Source organism: Anolis sagrei, chromosome Y, assembly GCF_037176765.1.
Source record: "Anolis sagrei isolate rAnoSag1 chromosome Y, rAnoSag1.mat, whole genome shotgun sequence".
Taxonomy (NCBI): domain Eukaryota; kingdom Metazoa; phylum Chordata; class Lepidosauria; order Squamata; family Dactyloidae; genus Anolis; species Anolis sagrei.
The window spans coordinates 84,443,311-84,463,027 of record NC_090035.1 but is presented as its reverse complement, the minus strand read 5'-3'; the positions used below and the strand labels follow the sequence as shown (position 1 = coordinate 84,463,027).

At 51.6% G+C, this 19,717-nt stretch overlaps 1 protein-coding gene across 2 annotated transcripts; it reads right to left on the bottom strand.

The window, feature by feature from the left end:
• Window positions 1-3,769: 3,769 nt before the first annotated feature.
• LOC132766364 (guanylate-binding protein 1-like) lies at window positions 3,770-18,840 on the bottom strand. 2 transcript variants are annotated; one of them, XM_067462061.1, is made up of 19 exons: window positions 18,725-18,840; window positions 17,733-17,899; window positions 17,521-17,633; window positions 15,369-15,481; window positions 15,048-15,238; window positions 12,988-13,188; window positions 12,763-12,872; window positions 11,102-11,206; window positions 10,858-10,929; window positions 9,290-9,512; window positions 8,970-9,097; window positions 8,742-8,851; window positions 8,418-8,602; window positions 6,518-6,751; window positions 6,141-6,424; window positions 5,829-6,041; window positions 5,638-5,740; window positions 5,315-5,508; window positions 3,770-4,081 (listed from the first exon to the last, which is right to left on the bottom strand). In XM_067462061.1, exons 2-19 carry the CDS (start codon window positions 17,893-17,895, stop codon window positions 3,947-3,949), a joined length of 2,877 nt encoding a protein of 958 aa, XP_067318162.1. In that variant the 5' UTR covers window positions 17,896-17,899; window positions 18,725-18,840; the 3' UTR covers window positions 3,770-3,946. The 2 variants fall into 2 exon arrangements, with proteins under 2 accessions (XP_067318162.1, XP_067318163.1); XM_067462062.1 differs by having other exon boundaries at window positions 17,527-17,633.
• Between the last annotated feature and the right edge of the window lie 877 nt (window positions 18,841-19,717).

The following is a 19,717-nucleotide window of genomic DNA, read 5'->3' as shown; positions in this document are numbered from 1 at the left end:
CTCCTTTCCCTTCCCTGAAATGTCGGGGGAAGCTCCCGCCCCGCCACTCTTTAAGGCCCCGCCAAGGGAGGGAGGGAGGGGTCCTTAAAGAGAGCCCCCGAGTTGCAAACACCCCGGCTTACGAACGGCTCCTAGTTAAGAACGGGACCGAGGCAACAGGAAGGGAGGGGAGGAACCCTATAGGATTTTATATTAGTATTACACACTATTAGCATATTATTTATATTTATATATACACACACACACACACACACACACACACACACACTAGCCGCCCTCTGCCACGTGTTGCTGTGGCCCACATGGGAGTTCTGTGTGGGAGGTTTGGCCCAATTCAACTGTTGGTGGGGTTCAGAATGCTCTGTGGTTGTAGAGGAACTATAAATCCCAGCAACTACAACTCCCAAATGTCAAGATTCTATTTCCCCCAAACTCCACCAGTGTTCACATTTGGGCATACTGAGTGTTCGTGTAGAGTTTGGTCCAGATCCATCATTGTTTGAGTCCACAGTGATCTCTGGACGCAGGTGAACTACAACTCCAAAACCAAAGGACACTGCCCACCAAACCCTTCCAGTATTTTCTGTTGGCTGTGGGAGAACTGTTTGCCAAGTTTGACTCAATTCTATCGTTGGTGGGATTCAGAATGCTCTTTGATTGTAGGTGAACTATAAATCCCAGCAACTACAACTCCCAAATGACAAAATCAATTTTTTTGAGTGAAGGACATACATTGGGTTGTTAGGTGTCTTGTGTCCAAATTTGGTGTCAATTCGTCGAGTGGTTTTTGAGTTCTGTTAATCCCACAAACAAACATGACATTTTTATTTATATAGATTTTTATTATTCCATTATATATTATTAGTTTTGTTATTTTATCATTTTATATAAATAGAGGTCATCCCCGCGTTACAAACACCAGACTTATAAATGACTCCTAGTTGCAAACAGGGCTGAGACAACCGCAAGTGAGAGGCATCTTCCCCACGGAAGGAATAATGAGGAATAATAATAATAATAATAATAATAATAATAATAATCTTTATTTATACCCCGCCACCATCTCCCCGATGGGGACTCGGGGCGGCTTACATGAGGCCAAGCCCAAACAACAAATTACAGCAAAATAAAACCAAAAACGAAAACAATAAACAAGGAAGGAAGGAAGGAAGGAAGGGAAGAAGGAAGGACGGAAGGACGGAAGGAAGTAAGGAAGGAAGGAAGGAAGGAAGGAAGGAAGGAAGGACAGAAAGAAGGAAGGAAGGAAGGAAGGAAGGGAAGAAGGAAGGAAGGAAGGAAGGAAGGAAGGAAGGGAAGAAGGAAGGACGTAAGGAAGGAAGGAAGGAAGGGAAGAAGGAAGGACGGAAGGAAGGAAGGAAGGAAGGGAAGAAGGAAGGACGGAAGGAAGGAAGGAAGGAAGGATGGAAGGAAGGAAGGAAGGAAGGAAGGAAGGAAGGAAGGAAGGAAGGGAAATCCACTCCTGGAAGAGTTATTAATATCGGGAGTGGGGAAAGGGCTCTCCAATGAAGCTGTGTCTCCAGCCTTGTTTCCACAACATGCCAAACTTCTCAAAATCATGATCACAGGGACAGAAAATGAGGTGGAATCATAGGCAACAAAGGAAACATCACGGGGATCTCAGTCCTTCCCTATGCAATGCAAACCCGTGTGTGCGTGTGTATTTGGCTGGAGTTATATTTCAAAATGCCCCTGTTCCGACTTACATACAAATTCAACTTAAGAGAAAACCTACAGAATCTCTCGTTCGTAACTTGAGGGCTGCCTGTAGTCTGCTAGTGCTACCCTTGAAGACGGCCCGGAAACTACAACTTGTTCAACCTCACTACCTCTGAGGATGCTTGCCACAGATGCAGGCGAAACGTCAGGAGAGAATGCCTCTAGACCATGGCCATATAGCCCGAAAAAACTTACAACAACCCAACTTGTCCAACGTTCGGCAGCCAGATTCATAACTGGGGCTAGTTATAAGGAGCGGTCTACTACCTTGTTTAATGAGCTCCACTGGCTGCTGTTTAGTTTCTGGGCCCAATTCAAGGGGCAGGTTATCACCTACAAAGCCCTAAATGTACCAACCCGGGCCCTTCGATTTTCAGAGGAGGCCCTCCTTTTGCCCCAACCAATCTCACAAGCTCGCCTTGTGGGCACAAGGGAGAGAGCCTTCTCCTCTGTGGCCCCCCAACTCTGGAACTCATTACCTGGAGAGATCAGGAAAGCCCCTTCTCTAGAAACATTAAAAAAGGACCTTAAAACCTGGCTCTTCCGCTGTGCCTTAGGTGAGTAGGTGCACATGACACTACTGCTCCCGTCAACGCTTCTGCTACTGGAGTACACGCCCTCCAAATGGGAAGATTAGTTTCACAACCCTGTGTTTTTATGAGCTCTCTGCAAATAACCTGCTCCTATTTTTATCTCATTAGAGTCTTTTAATCATTTCATCCTGTACATGCGGCCTGCCCACTGTTATCGTGATTGTGTTTATTGGAATGTTATTTTGTTACTGTGTTTATATATTTTTTTCTTCTATGTAATTTTGATTATGTTGCTGGTTGTTTATGTTTTGATTGTATTTTGCTGTAAAATGTTGTCCTGTCCTTGGCTCCATGTAGGCGCTCCGAGTCCTCATTGGGGAGATGGTAGTGGGGTATAAATAAAGATTATTATTACTATTACTATTATTATTATTATTATTATTATTTTGAGTAAATATCAATGTGCGCCAAGTCCATTAATGTCAACCCTGTGATGCTGTTTCATGGGGAGGATCTGGTTCCAGGCAATGCTCGCCTTGTTGCTGAGGTGTTTTCCCACAGGGTTTCTGGGGAAGTCCAGGTGAAGGAGGGGCTGGGAAAGCCCAGAGTGGTCAGAGAGGTCAGGGCTGGCTCAGGGAGAAAGGGACGAGGGCCTCCTCAGCCTCATAAATGACCTTTTATGGGCAGCCTCCGGACACAGGCGCCTCACACACATCCCATTTCGGTTCTGGGTCTGGTTGCGTCACGGATCCCCGGCTGCGCTTCCCTCCGAAGCTCCCCCCTCAAGGCAAGTCTACCTATCTGACCGCATCTCTGCCTAGGAACCCACCAGGACTTTGAGATCTTCCGGGGAGACCCTGCTCTCGATCCCGCCTGCTTCTCAAGCTCGGCTGGCGGGGACGAGAGATAGGGCCTTCCAGGTGGTGGCTCCTCGGCTGTGGAACGCCCTTCCTACGGACATTAGACTTGCACCATCTCTAATGGTATTCCGCAAAAAGGTGAAGACCTGGATGTTTGTGCAGGCGTTTGAGTAATTTAGTGCAATCTGGTAATGGAACATAGGAATGGAACAATGGGCGACGAACCTGGACTACGCTTGGATGATGAGAAGATTGGGTGCGGTTGTTGTTTTTTGTAATAATTGTGCATTGTAATTGCGTATTGGTAATTTATGGATAATGTGTTAAGCCAATTGTTCTATGTTGTATGGAACCACGGCTGTTTCTACTGTTTTTACTGTTTGTGAACCGCTGTGAGTCGCCTTCGGGCTTGAGATACAGCCGTATAGAAGCAAAGTCAATACATAAATAAATAAATAAATAAATAAGTCCCACTGAAACAGTGGGAGAGGATGGTGGTTGGTGTGCCTGGTCCTTCTTGGAAGGGGAGGGAGGCTTCCTTCCTTGATCTTCCTCCGAGGCTGAGAGGATGTGACTCGCCCCAGTCTCCCACCGGGTTTCATGCCGGTCCCTTTGAGCCAGAAATCGCGCAATATCGTCTTGCTTTAAAGCAGTTTATCGTGACAACAAGCCTTTCAAGCAATATAATAAATACTTGGCACACACAGGTCTGGTTGGCACTGATAAAAGCAGCGGCTTAAAAGAGAAGTTGGCGCCAAGTCCGAGAGGAGCCTGGAGCGAGGCCAAGGCGGTCGACCGGCTGCCCTTGATGGATCCTCAACAGATGGTGCAGATCCCGCCTCCGCCTCCGCCACTCCTCTGGTTCTGGATCTGGTGCCTCAGGCCTTGGATCTCGCCCTGCATTCGGGAGACCTCCCTGTGGAAGCCCTCCTGCTGGAGGCGGCGCTGCTCCTGCGAGGCGGGCGGGCGGGAAAGGAGGTGTCAGGGAAGGGGTGGGAGGGGAACGGCCCTGGGGGTGCTATTCCCCCCCCCCATCCATCAGAGACCCCCATTCCACACCTTTCAGACGCCAGGAACCCAGGAACAGAAATTGTGTGACATAATAAATCTACGGTGAGTTGGCATGCGGGAAGCGGAGCCCCTCCCCTCCATCCCTTCCACAGCAACTCCCCTGTGCTTTGGGGGTCCGGACATAGTTTCTGTCCCTTGGACGGTGGCCTTTCAGCCTCTTGGATGGAGCACGGAGCCTTTGGGGGGGGTCTACCTGGAGCCTTTGGGGGGTCTACCTGGAGCCTTTGGGGGGGTCTACCTGGAACCTTTGGGGGGTCTACCTGGAGCCTTTGGGGGGGTCTACCTGGAGCCTTTGGGGGGGGTCTACCTGGAGCCTTTGGGGGGTCTACCTGGAGCCTTTGGGGGGGTCTACCTGGAGCCTTTGGGGGGTCTACCTGGAGCCTTTGGGGGGTCTACCTGGAGCCTTTGGGGGGTCTACCTGGAGCCTTTGGGGGGGTCTACCTGGAGCTTTTGGGGGGTCTACCTGGAGCCTTTGGGGAGTCTACCTGGAGCCCTTGGGGGGTCTACCTGGAGCCTTTGGGGGGTCTACCTGGAGCCTTTGGAGGGTCTACCTGGAGCCTTTGGGGGGGGTCTACCTGGAGCCTTTGGGGGGGTCTACCTGGAGCCTTTGGGGGGGTCTACCTGGAGCCTTTGGGGGGTCTACCTGGAGCCTTTGGGGGGTCTACCTGGAGCCTTTGGGGGGTCTACCTGGAGCCTTTGGGGGGGTCTACCTGGAGCTTTTGGGGGGTCTACCTGGAGCCTTTGGGGAGTCTACCTGGAGCCCTTGGGGGGTCTACCTGGAGCCTTTGGGGGGTCTACCTGGAGCCTTTGGAGGGTCTACCTGGAGCCTTTGGGGGGGTCTACCTGGAGCCTTTGGGGGGGGTCTACCTGGAGCCTTTGGGGGGGTCTACCTGGAGCCTTTGGGGGGGTCTACCTGGAGCCTTTGGGGGGTCTACCTGGAGCCTTTGGGGGGTCTACCTGGAGCCTTTGGGGGGTCTACCTGGAGCCTTTGGGGGGGTCTACCTGGAGCTTTTGGGGGGTCTACCTGGAGCCTTTGGGGGGGTCTACCTGGAGCCTTTGGGGGGTCTACCTGGAGCCTTTGGGGGGTCTACCTGGAGCCTTTGGAGGGTCTACCTGGAGCCGTTGCTGCAGCAGCCGCTCCTGCTCGGCCAGGAGGGTCCTCCTCTCCTGCTCCATCTTGGCCATCAGCTGCTTCTTGTGCTCCTCAAAGCTCCTCTCCTTCTCCCGGGCCATTTGCTCGGCCCGTTCTTGCATCTCCCTCTGCAGCTGCGCCTCCCTCTGCGCAGCCTCCGCCCGGACTTTCTCCGCTGGAATTGGAAGCAAACAGGACTGGGAGGTGCCACCTGTCCTCCCAGCAAGGCCCTTCCTCTCCCGGCCAGTCCTCCAGAGGGGCGCACGCAGAGCAGGTGACATGGCCCCCAGGGACACTCACTCACCTTCCAGCTCCTTCTCTTTCTTCTGGAGGGTCTGGTCCGCCTGCAGGATGGACTGCGCAGCCTCCTCCTTGGAGGCCAGGAAGTCCTGCAGGGCCTTGGCAGCCTGAGGGAACAGGGAAGGGGGCTCAGTGTTCACAGATAGAGCCCGCGAGGGAGGGAGGGAGGGAGGGGCCCCCGGCTACCCCACCTACCATGAGCCCCTTGTGCTTTGCCTGGTGGAAGCGCTCCACCACACTCTGCCGGTCAATCAAGAACTGCTGGTAGCCCCCCGGCTGCAGGTAGTGCCCGCGCACAACGTTGTCCTCCACCTCCTGGTACAACTCCATCAGGACAGCGTGGCAGCGGTCCAGAGAGGCCCCCTCGTTCCGCCGGCAGAGCGCCCCTAGCTTCGCCTGCAACTGGTCCTGTCGGCAAAGGCAGAGAGAGAGGTGGGGCACGCTTCCTAAGACCCCCATGGGGCCCCTACAGCCGCCACCCCCACCTCGCCAGCCTCCCATATGTACCGCCAGCTGCCTCTGGAAGTGCTGGCCCTCGTCCCTGAAGGCCCGGCCCATGAAGACCCGGAGGGCCTCCTCCTCGCAATAGCCATGGGCCACCAGCAGCCTCGCCACATCCTCCGTGGGCAGCATCGGGCGCATCAGCTCCTCCATTTCGTCGTAGCGCTGCACCGCCTCATGCACAGCGGCCCTATTCTCCAACTGTGCCAGGGCCAGGACCGCGTTCTCGATGCAGGGCACCTCCTTGTTGCGGATGGCTCCCACGTAGCTCTCCGCCAGGGACGCCAGCACTGGGCAAGGGGGAAAGGAGATACACAGCTCTGGCGCTAATCCCGTCTAAATGAGAGCCAGCCCCCACCGTGTCCCCCAAGAAGCCCACTCACACGTTCCGTTCACCAGGTGCCCCCCCTGGACGGCCTTGGTCCTGGCGCTCTCCTGAATGTGGCGGCAGAAGCGCTGTGCCTGCTGCAAGAACTCCTGGCTCAGCTGCGACTCGGGGAGATCCTCCAGGTGTGCCAGGTCCTGCCGCGAAGCCGGCCGGTCAAAGACAAAGCACTTGCGGTTGGGGAAGAGCTCCCGGATGCACCGCTTGGGCAGGTCCTGGCTCTCAGGGGCCTCTGCGGAGACATAAACGCAGGCACATCAGTGTTTTACTCTGAATCTGTTATAGTGTTTCCCCCTTCTAATGTTCCTGTGCCTCTCTTGAATGTCAATGAGGATGAGGTGCAAAATAGAGACACTTTGGACAATAAGGTTACTACAGACTCTCATAGAATCCTAGAATCAAAGAGTTGGAAGAGACCTCATGGGCCATCCAGTCCAACCCCCTTCTGCCAAGAAGCAGGAATATTGCATTCAAATCACCCCTGACAGATGGCCATCAAGCCTCTGCTTAAAAGCTTCCAAAGAAGGAGCCTCCACCACACTCCCTCCGGGGCAGAGAGTTCCACTGCTGAACGGCTCTCACAGTCAGGAAGTTCTTCCTAATGTTCAGATGGAATCTCCTCTCTTGTAGTTTGAAGCCATTGTTCCGCGTCCTAGTCTCCAGGGAAGCAGAAAACAAGCTTGCTCCCTCCTCCCTGTGGCTTCCTCTCACATATGTATACATGGCCCTCATCATATCTCCTCTCAGCCTTCTCTTCTTCAGGCTAAACATGCCCAGTTCCTTAAGCCGCTCCTCATAGGGCTTGTTCTCCAGACCCTTGATCATTTTAGTCGCCCTCCTCTGGACACATTCCAGCTTGTCAATATCTCTCTTGAATTTTGGTGCCCAGAATTGGACACAATATTCCAGATGTGGTCTAACCAAAGCAGAATAGAGCATGGGGAGCATGACTTCCCTGGACCTAGACACTATGCTCCTATTGATGCAGGCCAAAATCCCATTGGCTTTTTTTGCCGCCACATCACATTGTTGGCTCATGTTTAACTTGTTGTCCACGAGGACTCTGATCGAGAAGGGTCAGGGGAAAGGCTAAGTTCTCATGAGAACATTCCAGGCTCGAGTTTGCAGGAAAGTTTGCTCCCTTCTCCAGGCTCGAGTCTGCAAGATAGCTTCACACCTGCATTTAACGAAGAGATAGATAAGACCAGCCGCCGTCTGGAAATCAGCCAGAACCATAGAGAGGCCCAATGTTTACGCAGGTCAGAGAGAATTCGGCAGTTAAGGTCAAAGACTGGGGGGAGTAGAAATCAGTTTCTTGGGCTTAAATGGAGCTCTTAGGGAATTTCCTTCAGACCAGGCATTGTTGGATTTTCAAGTCAAGCCTTTTGGATATTCTTGTGATCTAGTTTCCTGGCTTTTCAAGTGGATTAGCAGTGACTATGTCAATGGTTTTTATGGAAGGCATTTGATATTTCTTTGCGTCTGGATTTAAACAGGAAGCTTTTGGGATCTTTGATATTATTTGGTTTTTTTGCTTTTGGGACTTTTATCAACTTTATATTCATCTCTTTTATTGGCAATTATTCTTCAAATAAAGATGACTCTTTTTTCATGCAAGGTGTGGTGTCATTAATGATTAGAGGGTCCTGTTCCTACTCTGGGGTGCAACAATCGCACCCTCCTCGGGACTCCAGCTGGGCAGCCGGGCCACAGAAAGGAGCAAACGCTGCTCAGATGGGCCCTTAACATTAGAGCAACAGGCATGGCAGATGGGAGGCATGCTCCAAAATGCCAGAGGCTAGAGTTGAGCACTGAAGGAAGCACTCCTCCAGCAACCTGTCTCACCAAAAAGGCTCCCACCCAGCCTGGCCCCCGCCTCCAGTCCCCGCCGGCCCCACCTGCCCTCCTCTCCAGCGCCCGCTCCAGGTACTGGTCCTCCGTGATGGGGGTCCCGTCCTCCAGGCACAGCTGCAGAGTGAAGTCGCGCACGGCCCAAATGAAGGCGGGGAAGGCGCTGGCCAGGTCGTGGCTCTCCCTGTCCGAGGCCTTCATCTTGATGTGCCGTGATAATTCCGTCACAAAGCTGGGAGCAACAGCTAAGGGAGTGCCTTCTCCTGCAAATGGAGGGCCAAGGTCACCCCCCCCCATGTACTTCTCCATGAGCCCTGGAAGGGGCCCCAAGGGCCACCCAACCCAGACCCAGAGGCTCCCTGGAAGGATACTGCATCTGCTCCAGTGCATAGTGGTTGATGGTGCCCATGCTGTTGTAGACAAAGGTGCTGCTCAGGAGGACGGAGAGGGCGAAGATCCAGGAGTCGTTCTCGGTGTTGCTCTGCAAAGGAGGAGAGGGGCGGACACTCAAAGCCAGTCCGGAGAGATGCTCGGCCAGGAGCCCCCTCCCTATGGCTTCCTTGAAGGAAATCCCTCCTGCGGGGCCCATCCCGGCTGACCTTCTCCACGTCCCCCAGGCCCTCTGTGTCCAGCAGCACCAGCGCCTGGTCAGCCCTCAGCGGGTGGGGGAGGCACCACATCCAGATGCCCTTGGTGTTGGCCTGCACCGTGGCCCCCAGGGAGAAGCCTGCCAGAGGGGTCAGAGGGCAAGCAGAGGTCAGCCGCCCCCCCAAGGAGGCTTCTCAGGGTCAGGAGTGAGGGACACAAGAGGAGGGCAGGCAGCCCCATCCAGACAGTCGGAGAAAGGCGCCTCTTGGGGCGGAGGCAGGAAGGACCCCCACCAATGGTCCGGCCCAGGCCCCTGCCCTTCCTCGCTCACCTCTGGCGCCCCTCCCGGCCAAGCGGTTCATCAGGTAGGACTTCCCCGTCCGGTAGAGCCCTACGATGGCCACCACCACCACCGGCTGATGGATGCGCTGCAGGATGCCCAGGGCCTGCGCATTGATCTGGAGCGGCTGTCCAGGACTGTTCTCTATCAGGCACATCGGGGCCTCCATGGCTGGGAAGGCCGCCCTTGGGACCAGCGGGGGCTGGACGTCCAGCTGAAGTGGGGGAGGGAAGGGGGTGGGAAGGGTTGGTTATGCCCTACACGCACCCCTCCGCGCCTCACCCCGTCCGCCTTCTGACGCGACGTGATGGGAGGCCTCCAGCGAAGGCAAGGGAAGAAGCGTGGAGAGAGTGTTAGCGTGAGCGGAAGTTTTGCACAGGCTTAGAAGAAAACATGGATTCTGGAGACGTCTGGTTACAAAGCAGGTTCCATTTACTTAGAGCAGTTCCAAAACACATCCATTACAGTAAGCGAGCAGACACGACGCACACAGGACGCAGGACAAAGGAAGTCAAAGTGTAAACAATTCTGCAGCTGCTTGGCAGAGACCAGGCACTCCCTAATCTTCTCACAACTCTGCACAGAGAGTGTCTCAGGGCTACTTTCTCACAGCCTCCAACATAAACATACATCACAGCAATACAATCTTGTGACATCCATATTTCTACTGCATGAAATTACATTTAAAACACATTACATACTTCAACATACACTGACAGAGAGCTCAGCTGCCTTGAGTCCCCGTGGGGAGAAAGGCAGGATATAAAGATAATATATATTTATGCATTTATCCATTTTGTGCATTTACACCTCGCCCTTCTCACCCCCGGAGGGAGGGGAACTCAGGGCGGCTTTACAACAGGCAAACAATACATTATTATACACAATTACAATTGAAACAGCAAATGAAAATAGTTGTAAATGCTCAATTTAAAGGAGTTCTGCCAGTTCAGAATTATAGTCAAAGGTCAGTTCATTGCTGGCCACATGAAACCACTTTTTTCCTCATTTGCTACATATTCTGCTCAAATGCTTGATCCCAGGTTTTTAAGTTTTCTATAAAAGGCCAGGTGGGGGGGGGGGGGATCTGATTTCGTCGGGGAGGGAGTTCCACAGCCGTGTAGCCACCATTGAGAAGGCCCCATTTCTTGTCACCTCCAGCCACACTTGCAAAGGTGGTGGGACTGAGAGCAGGGCCTCCCCGGAGGATCGTAACATCCTTGATAGTTCGTAGAGGGAGATACATTCGGACAAGTAAGCTGGATCGGGTCCATTTAGGGCTCTATGGGCAAAAGCCAGCACTTTGAATTGTGCTCGGCAGTAGACCGGCAGCCAGTGGAGCTGGCATAACTGGGGGGCCCCATGCTCCCTGTACCCCACTCCAGTGAGCAACCTGGCTGCCGTCCATTGGAGGAGAGATAGGCCGGGAGGGAGGGAGGGATTGAGGGGCCAGTGGATCGATGGATCGGTTCCAAAGCCCCCTGTGTTTATGAGAAAGAAGGAAATTGGGAAGGAAGGAAGGAAGGAAGGAAGGAAGGAAGACAGAGAGACCTCCCTACCTCTTCTGCAGCCTCGCCTGGACCGGGGTCCCTCCACTTGTTTACTTCTTCTTCCTCCCGCCATTCCTCTTCCTGCAAAACAAGGCAGATCTTTCCATCCAAAGAGGTGGCCATCTCTCTCCAGCCTTGCCCCGGAGAGCCTGACCCTTGCCACTGCTTGGCTGCTGGACGGTCAAGGCCCATTCCATTGGCGCAAGAGGCACAGGATCCAGCTGCCCCCTGCCCTTCTCCCCAGATTTCCTACCTGGGCCCCCCAGATGTGGGCTTCGGAGCCCCTGGGGACCTCTTCCTCCACTAGGACTTCCCTGGGGGCCTCGGGGGCCAGGAAACGCTCCTCTGCTTCCTCTTCCTGTTGCAGAAAACAGGAGAACTTGCTTGGTTTCACATTGATGTGGCATGAGGGGTTGTGCAATAGTGATCAGAATGTGGAAGGATGTTGCCCCCCCCAATCAGTTTATGATTCTATTATCTTTAATACATTTATCTCTGTTTTTTCTTTGTCTATGATTAAAAAGGAGTTTTTAGAGGGAAATGAAAAATTAATTAATAATAATAATAATAATAATAGATAAATAAAAATGTCATGTTCGTTTGTGGGATTAACATAACTCAAAAGCCACTGGACGAATTGACACCAAATTTGGACACAAGGCACCTAACAACCCAATGTATGTCCTTCACTCAAAAAAATTGATTTTGTCATTTGGGAGTTGTAGTTGCTGGGATTTATAGTTCACCTACAATCAAAGAGTGTTCTGAACCCCACCAACGATGGAATTGAACCAAACTTGGCACACAGAACTCCCACGACCAACAGAAAATACTGGAAGGGTTTGGTGGGCATTGACCTTGAGTTTTGGAGTTGTAGTTCACCTACACCCAGAGATCACTGTGGACTCAAACAATGATGGATCTTGACCAAACTTGGCACAAATTGTTAATATGCCCAAATGTGAACACTGGTGGAGTTTGGGGAATATAGGATCTTGACATTTGGGAGTTGTAGTTGCTGGGATTTATAGTTCACCTACAATCACAGAGCATTCCAAACCCCACCAATGATAGAATTGGGCCAAACCTCCCACACAGAACCCCCAGGACCACCAGAGTGGGCCACAGCAATGCGTGGCAGGGGACGGCTAGTTATGTAATATAGGTGAAGACACAGAATGGAAGTCAAAGGACTTTTTTAAAGCTTTTTTTCTATTTTTTCTAATTTTTAGTTATTTTTGTATGTGATATATATATATATATATATATATATATTCTATTTTAAGATATTTTTGTATAATATATATTGTTGTTGTTGTTCATACGTTCAGTCGTCTCCGACTCTTCGTGACCTCATGGACCAGCCTACGCCAGAGCTCCCTGTCGGCCGTTACCACCCCCAGCTCCCTCAAGGTCAGTCCAGTCACTTCAAGGATGCCATCCATCCATCTTGCCCTTGGTTGGCCCCTCTTCCTTTTGCCTTCCACTTTCCCCAGCATCATTGTCTTCTCTAGGCTTTCCTGTCTCCTCATGATGTGGCCAAAGGACTTCAACTTTAATATATATATATATATCTTTTTTTCTCTTTTCATTTTTTTTTCTTATCTCTACTTATTCTTAATATTTTCCTACTTTCCTATAAACTTAGTGTTCTCCCACTTTCTATGTACATTTCAACAAAATATTCGTATTTCTGTGTGTGTATAATATTAAAAAAAATTTTAAAAAGAAAGTGGAAGGATGGATGTTTTGTTTTTGTAATGCTACGTCTATCACGTGTATTGGGAGTAGCATTTAATTTTGTTGTACGATGTACAATGACAACGCAAGTTCTTCTCCTCTGTTATTGTATTCTAAGAGGGCCGGTTGCATGGGAGGGGCCACCCCGCACCCCTCCGTTGCGCCCCGCCATACCCAGCAGGATTCTGGTGCTTCCGCTTCCCAACTTTGGAAGGTTTCACTCAGAAGGATGGGCCGGTCCCGGGACAAAGCGCCCACGAAGCGTTGCAGCCTGGAGCACAAGACTGAGAGACGAGGAACAAAGGGTCAGCCTCCTCATGCAGCGCTATCTCTGATGGAAGAATGCCCCCCACCCCAAAAAAGAGGAGTGGCTGAGCTCCATCGCAAAGGCAGACCCACCTTCCCCGCTGATTCCCGCCTTGGGCTCTCTGCTCAGAACGTAGTCCCGAAAGTCTCCCATCTGCTTCTGGAAAACAGGGTGGATCCACTCCGATGGGAAGAGATCCTTTTCACTCTCGTCGAGGTCCGGGGGGCGGAAGCAGAAGGCCTTCTGGGACGGGAAGAGCCTCTGGATGCGGCGCCCGGGGGACTCCTCTGAATCTGGGGGCAAAGCAGGCGAAACCTCAGGAGAAAGTGCTGCTAGAGCACATTGGCCATACAGCCCAGAAACCACGGAACAGCCTCCCAATGATTCTGGCCATGAAATCCTCCAACAAGACCCCTCGGAGATGATGAACAACTGCACTGCATTCTGTCAGATCCCCAAAATCTGGAGGAAAGCAAGAGTCATCGCCATCTTGAAGCCAGGCAAAGACCGTAATGACCCAAAAAGCTACAGACTAATCTGTTGTGCCACCTCTACAAAGTTCTGGAGAGACTTATTTTGCATAGAATTACAGAAATGGGCCCCTGTCTGATCCCACAGCAAGCTGGCTTCAGGAAAGGCAAAAGCTACACATCGCAAGTGCTGAACCTGACTCAGCACATAGAAGATGGCTTTGAAAGGCAGCAGATCACAGGAGCCGTCTTCATAGACTTGTCAGCGGATTATGAGACTGTGAACCACCACTGCCTCCTCCTGAGAAAAATGTATAATATCACAAAGGACGACCACCTCACCCGCCTCATAGGAAACCTGCTACAAAACAGGAGCTTCTTTGTTGAGTTCCAGGGCCAGAGAAGCAGATGGCGGAAACAGAAGAACGGCCTGCCTCAGGGGAGCGTGCTTGCTCCATCCATGTTCAACATCCACACAAATGACCAGCCACTGCCAGAAGGGACAGAGAGCTTCATCTATGCTGATGATCCTGCCATCACTGCTCAAGCAGGGAGCTTTGAGATGGTAGAACAGAATCTCTCCGAAACTGTAGGTGCCCTTACTGTCTATTACAGGGAAAACCAGCTGATCACTAATCCATCTAAAACACAGACATGTGCTTTTCATCTCAAGAACAGACAAGCATCCCGAGCTCTGAGGATTATTACCTGGGAAGGAATCCCACTGGAGCATTGCAGCACACCCAAATACCTGGGAGTCACTCTGGACCGTGTCCTGACCTACAAGAAGCACTGCCTGAATATCAAACAAAACGTGGGTGCTAGAAACAATCATACGAATGCTTACTGGCACAACCTGGGAATCACAACCAGACACAGTGAAGACATCCACCCTTGCGCTATGCTACTCTGCTGCTGAGTATGCATGCCCAGTGTGGAACACATCTCACCACGCTAAAACAGTGGATGTGGCTCTTAATGAGACATGCCGCATTATCACGGGGTGTCTGCGCCCTACACCACTGGAGAAACTACACTGTCTAGCCGGTATTGCACCACCTGACATCCGCCAGGAAGTAGCAGCCAATAGTGAAAGGACCAAGGCAGAGACATCTCCAGCTCATCCCTTGTTTGGGTATCAGCCAGCATGTCAACGACTTAAATCTAGAAATAGTTTTCTAAGATCTACAGAGACACTAGCTGAAACACCTCAGCAAGCAAGAGTCCAAAAGTGGCAGGCTAAAACCCAGAACCTCAATCCATGGCTGATACCAAATGAGAGACTCCCCCCTGGGCACACAGACTTGGAAGGCGCTGAACAGACTGCGCTCTGGCACCACGAGATGCAGAGCCAACCCTCAGAAATGGGGCCACAAAGTGGAATCCACGACATGCAAGTGCGGAGAAGAGCAAACCACTGACCACCTGCTGCAATGCCCCCTGAGCCCTGCCACATGCACCATGGAGGACCTTCTTCTTGCGGCAACACCAGAGGCACTCCAAGTGGCCAGATACTGGTCAACTGACATTTAATCAACTACCAAGCTTTCAAACTCTGTCTTTTGTATGTTTGTTTGTTTGTGATGTCAAAAATGTAATACAACTGTTCGGTTGCATGACACAATAAATAAATAAATAAATAAATAAATAAATAATAACCCATTGGGTGCTACCATACGCACAGTCCGAGGAGGAGAGCAGGGTGTCCATGTCGTGGCCGGTGGCCTGGAGAAGCTCGTCCCAAAGGTGGTCGGGGCCCGCGTCGCGGAGGCACCACACGAAATCCGGGAGGACGCTGCTCAGGAGGAAGATGTTCTCCTGGGGACAGTCCTCCAGGACGCGGACCCTGCGGAGAAGGCCCTCGAGGCAGCCGCTGGAGGCACTGGTCAAGGAAAGGGGTGCCGTCTCTGAAGGGTGGGCCTCCCCAAAGGCTTTGAGGGGAAAGGCCCATGCAGAGGGGAGGGGTCTTCCTGAAGGAAAGATGCCTCTCCTGGGAAGGATACGAGAGCCGGTCCAGTTCCCGCTGGGGCTCCTCCGCTCCTCGGGAGTTGAAAACGAAGACGGTGCAGAGCAGGACGCTGAGGCAGAAGAGCCCTGAGGAGGGGTCCTCACCGCCCTGCAACAAGGGGAAAGGTCAAGGGGCAAAGGCCGGTCAAGGGGCCACCAGGGTGCCAAGGCAAGGGCTAACAGAAGGGCACGGTGCCTACAGAGGCAGATTTGGGGGTTCTCAAGGGAAGTAAAGGGCGACAGAGACCCCAACTTAGAGGCCAGGGACACACACGGCCCCACAACCCCTTGGATGCTGCTGCGCCAGGCGGTCATCCCTCAGCTTGGCCGACCTCACAAGGTTGTTGTGAGGATAGCAGGGGGTGGTCATGCCTGCCACCTTGAGCAAAATTAGAGGGAAGGTGGGGCAGGAAAGATATAACAATAACAATAACAATAATACACTGCTGGCAGGTACAACAATATTATTGTTGTTGTGAATTATTAATAATAACAATATTATTGTTGTTGTGTATTATTTATAACACACAACAACAATATTACCTGCCTTGCCAGCTGCGAGTACAACAATATTATTGTTGTTGTGTATTATTAATAACACACAACAACAATATTACCTGCCTTGCCAGCTGCGAGTACAACAATATTATTGTTGTTGTGTATTATTAATAACACAACAACAACAATATTACCTGCCTTGCCAGCTGTGAGTACAACAATATTATTGTTGTTGTGTATTATTTATAACACACAACAACAATATTACCTGCCTCGCCAGCTGCGAGTACAACAATATTATTGTTGTTGTGTATTATTTATAACACACAACAACAATATTACCTGCCTCGCCAGCTGCGAGTACAACAATATTATTGTTGTTGTGTATTATTTATAACACACAACAACAATATTACCTGCCTCGCCAGCTGCGAGTACAATATTATTGTTGTTGTGTATTATTAATAACACACAACAACAATATTACCTGCCTTGCCAGCTGCGAGTACAACAATATTATTGTTGTTGTGTATTATTAATAACACACAACAACAATATTACCTGCCTTGCCAGCTGTGAGTACAACAATATTATTGTTGTTGTGTATTATTAATAACACACAACAATAATATTACCTGCCTTGCCAGCTGCGAGTACAACAATATTATTGTTGTTGTGTATTATTAATAACACACAACAACAATATTACCTGCCTCGCCTGCTGTCAACTACAACAATATTATTATTAATACTAATTAATAATACACAATAATAATAATAATAATAATAATACCTACCTCACCTGCTGCCAGGTACAACAATATTATTGTTGTTTTGTATTATTAATAATACACAACAACAATAATATTACCTGCCTTGCTGGTTGACATGCCGACTGACAAGTACAACAATACTATTCTTGTTATGTATTATTAATAATACACAACAACAACAATAATAATAATACCTGCCTCACCTGCTGGCAAGTACAACAATATTATCATTGTTTTGTATTATTAATAATGCACAACAACAATAATATTACCTGCCTTGCCTGCTGGCAGGTACAACAATATTATTATTAATACTAATTAATAATACACAATAATAATAATAATAATAATACCTACCTCACCTGCTGCCAGGTACAACAATATTATTGTTGTTTTGTATTATTAATAATACACAACAACAATAATATTACCTGCCTTGCCGGTTGACATGCCGACTGACAAGTACAACAATATTATTCTTGTTATGTATTATTAATAATACACAACAACAATAATAATAATAATACCTGCCTCACCTGCTGGCAAGTACAACAATATTATTATTGTTTTGTATTATTAATAATGCACAACAACAATAACAATATTACCTGTTTCGCCTGCTGGCAGGTACAACAATATTATTATTGTTGTGGCTCGAGGCAAGGTATGACAAACCAATACCTTGAACTTTGCCCAGAAAGATGACAGGTAAGGACTGCACAACCGCAACAGGCAGCGTGGACGACTAACACAACGGTTTCCACCGCCACTCCCATCCCTGCCCAGGTGCCTCTGGATGTTTGGGGCCACAGCTCCCATCGCTCTGAAGGAAAGTCCCCTCTTCCCCCCCCCCAAGTGGACCCCCCTTGAGCCTCACCCCCACCTCGCTTTGTTCCCGAAGGCCTTCCGAGTCCAGCAGGACCAGCGTCGTGCCCGGCCGGGTCGGGTGGGGCAGCCATCGTAGCCAGAGGCCTGGTGTGGGGCCAAAGCCTGTGTGGGGCAAAAGGAAGAGAGGGAGGGAGGGGCAATGAAGGACTCACCCCCCCCAGAGACCCAAAGTACCCCTCCCCACCTGGAAGGTGGGCTCACCTGTGCCATGTCCTGCCAGCTGGTCCAGGAGGAAGGACTTGCCAGTGCCGCGGGGCCCCCAGATGCCCAGCAGGAGGAGGGGTCCGGGGAGGGCCCTCAGGCGGGCCAGGGTTGTGGGGTTCAGGCCGAGGCGGGGGCTCACCAGGCAGAGGGGCTCCGACATCCTCCTGGAGGGGAGGGGAGGGGAGTTGAGGAAGCAAGCAATGAGGGGGGGGGGTGTTCCCAAGCCACCCTCCCTTCCTCGGTGGCGCTTTGTGTTGTGAGGTGTTGCATTTCCTTGTGGGTCATGCACAGACCTAGCTGGGGACACGGGGGGGGGGGGGGGGGTCAACCATACCTTGCGCCCCCAGCCAGGTCTGTGAGTGATCTTGCTGTGGTGAGCGGAAGCCCCGAGTGGGGTCAAGCTTGGTCCCTGGAGTTCTGTAGAGCAGATGGGAGCCCCCCCCGTCTTTGGGGGGGGGGGTACATAAGGGTCCGGTCCCTTTCTCTGCAGTATGGAGACCCCTTGAGGGAGGGGCGAGACCCCCCCCCCTTTACCAGGGCGACCACTCTGATACTCATGGAGGGACCCAGCCGCCTTCAGAGAGCCAAGGAATCCAATGGGCAGAGAGAGTGGGGGGGGGGGGGGGGGGGGCACGACCATCTCCTTCCAGCGTGCTGTTGTGGTTCTGGACGGGCTCCACGTTCAGGGGGGGCTGGGGGACACGCTGTCCGAGGGGCCAGGGCTCTTCCTCCTTCACCCATGCCGGGGGGGGGGCTGGGCTTGACGGAGGGCCCCCTCCCCTGCCTCCCCTTCTGATTGCCTGGGGGTCGAGGGTGGGCAACCTGACAGCCATTCTGGGGCGGAGGGGGGGGCACAGGATGCCTAAAGGGGGGAGCGGCGTCTCTCTCGGGGGGGGGCACAGAAGCACATGGGGGGAGTTCCTCGAGGGGGCACCAACCCCTCCCCCTCCACCCCCCCCCCCCCAAGGTCCCCAGCCGGGAGCACTCACCTGCCGCGGGGCGAGGCCGGAGGGAAGCCGGCAAGAGAGCCCCCCCACTCCCCAAAGAAGCTTCGGCCCCTTCCCCCGCTTTCGGTTTCGCTTTCCCTCCGCCGCCTGGGAGGGAGGGGGGAGGGAGGGAGGGAGGGGCGGGGACTCGGACCCTGAAGCCCCGCCCCTTCTCGGTGGGAGGGGGCGAGCTTCGTCTCCGCCTATATTTAAAGAAATAGGCCGGGAACCTTTCGGGACCTTCTTCTTATTGTGACCAGGGGAGCATTCGCACAATTAAAACTAGTGTAGACCCACCCAGAGGGAAAGTGTCCTTGCCAGACATCCAGGGAACCACTGACCGCAGAGGGAAGAAGCTGAGGAGGAAACACAACATACGAACTATCTCCAGACCCACCAAGAACATCCAACCAATGCTCCGTTCAGCCAAGGACAAGAGGGATCCTCTCACCTCTGCAGGAGTCTACCATTGTGTACCATCCAGCTGTGGACAAGAAGTCTATGTGGGGACCCCCAAACGCAGCAGCATTGCCCAGACACGCATCAAGGAACATGGAAGGCACTGCAGATTCCTTCAACCAGAGAAGTCAGCCAGAGCAGAGCACACGATGAACCAACCTGGACACAGCATATTATTTGAGAACACAGAAGTGCTGGACCACACCAACAACCACCATGTCGGACTACACAGAGAAGCCACTGAAATACACAAGAAGCATGTGGACAATTTCAACAGAAAGGAAGAGACCATGAAAATGAACAAAATCTGGCTACCAGTATTAAAAGAAGTCTAAAATTACAACAGCACAACAAGAGAGAGGAGACAAACAGGCACATCAAATCACTCTCAACAAAAGATTCCTCCCAGGCGCTTCCAAGCCATTGAATGCTAATCAAGGTGGTCAGTTGAAGCATTCACCCCTAGCTCCAGCAGACAAGAGTCCTTTGTCCCACCCTGGTCATTCCACAGATATATAAACCCATTTTTCCTACTTC

Coding starts and splice junctions, on each gene's coding strand:
- LOC132766364 (XM_067462061.1), bottom strand. CDS start 17,895: ATGTCGGAGCCCCTCTGCCTGGTGAGCCCCCGCCTCGGCCTGAACCCC. Junction 15,239..15,368: donor CGGGAACTGGACCGGCTCTC/GTATCCTTCCCA, acceptor CAGTGCCTCCAG/CGGCTGCCTCGAGGGCCTTC. Junction 4,082..5,314: donor TGCTGCAGCAACGGCTCCAG/GTAGACCCTCCA, acceptor CCCGCCTCGCAG/GAGCAGCGCCGCCTCCAGCA.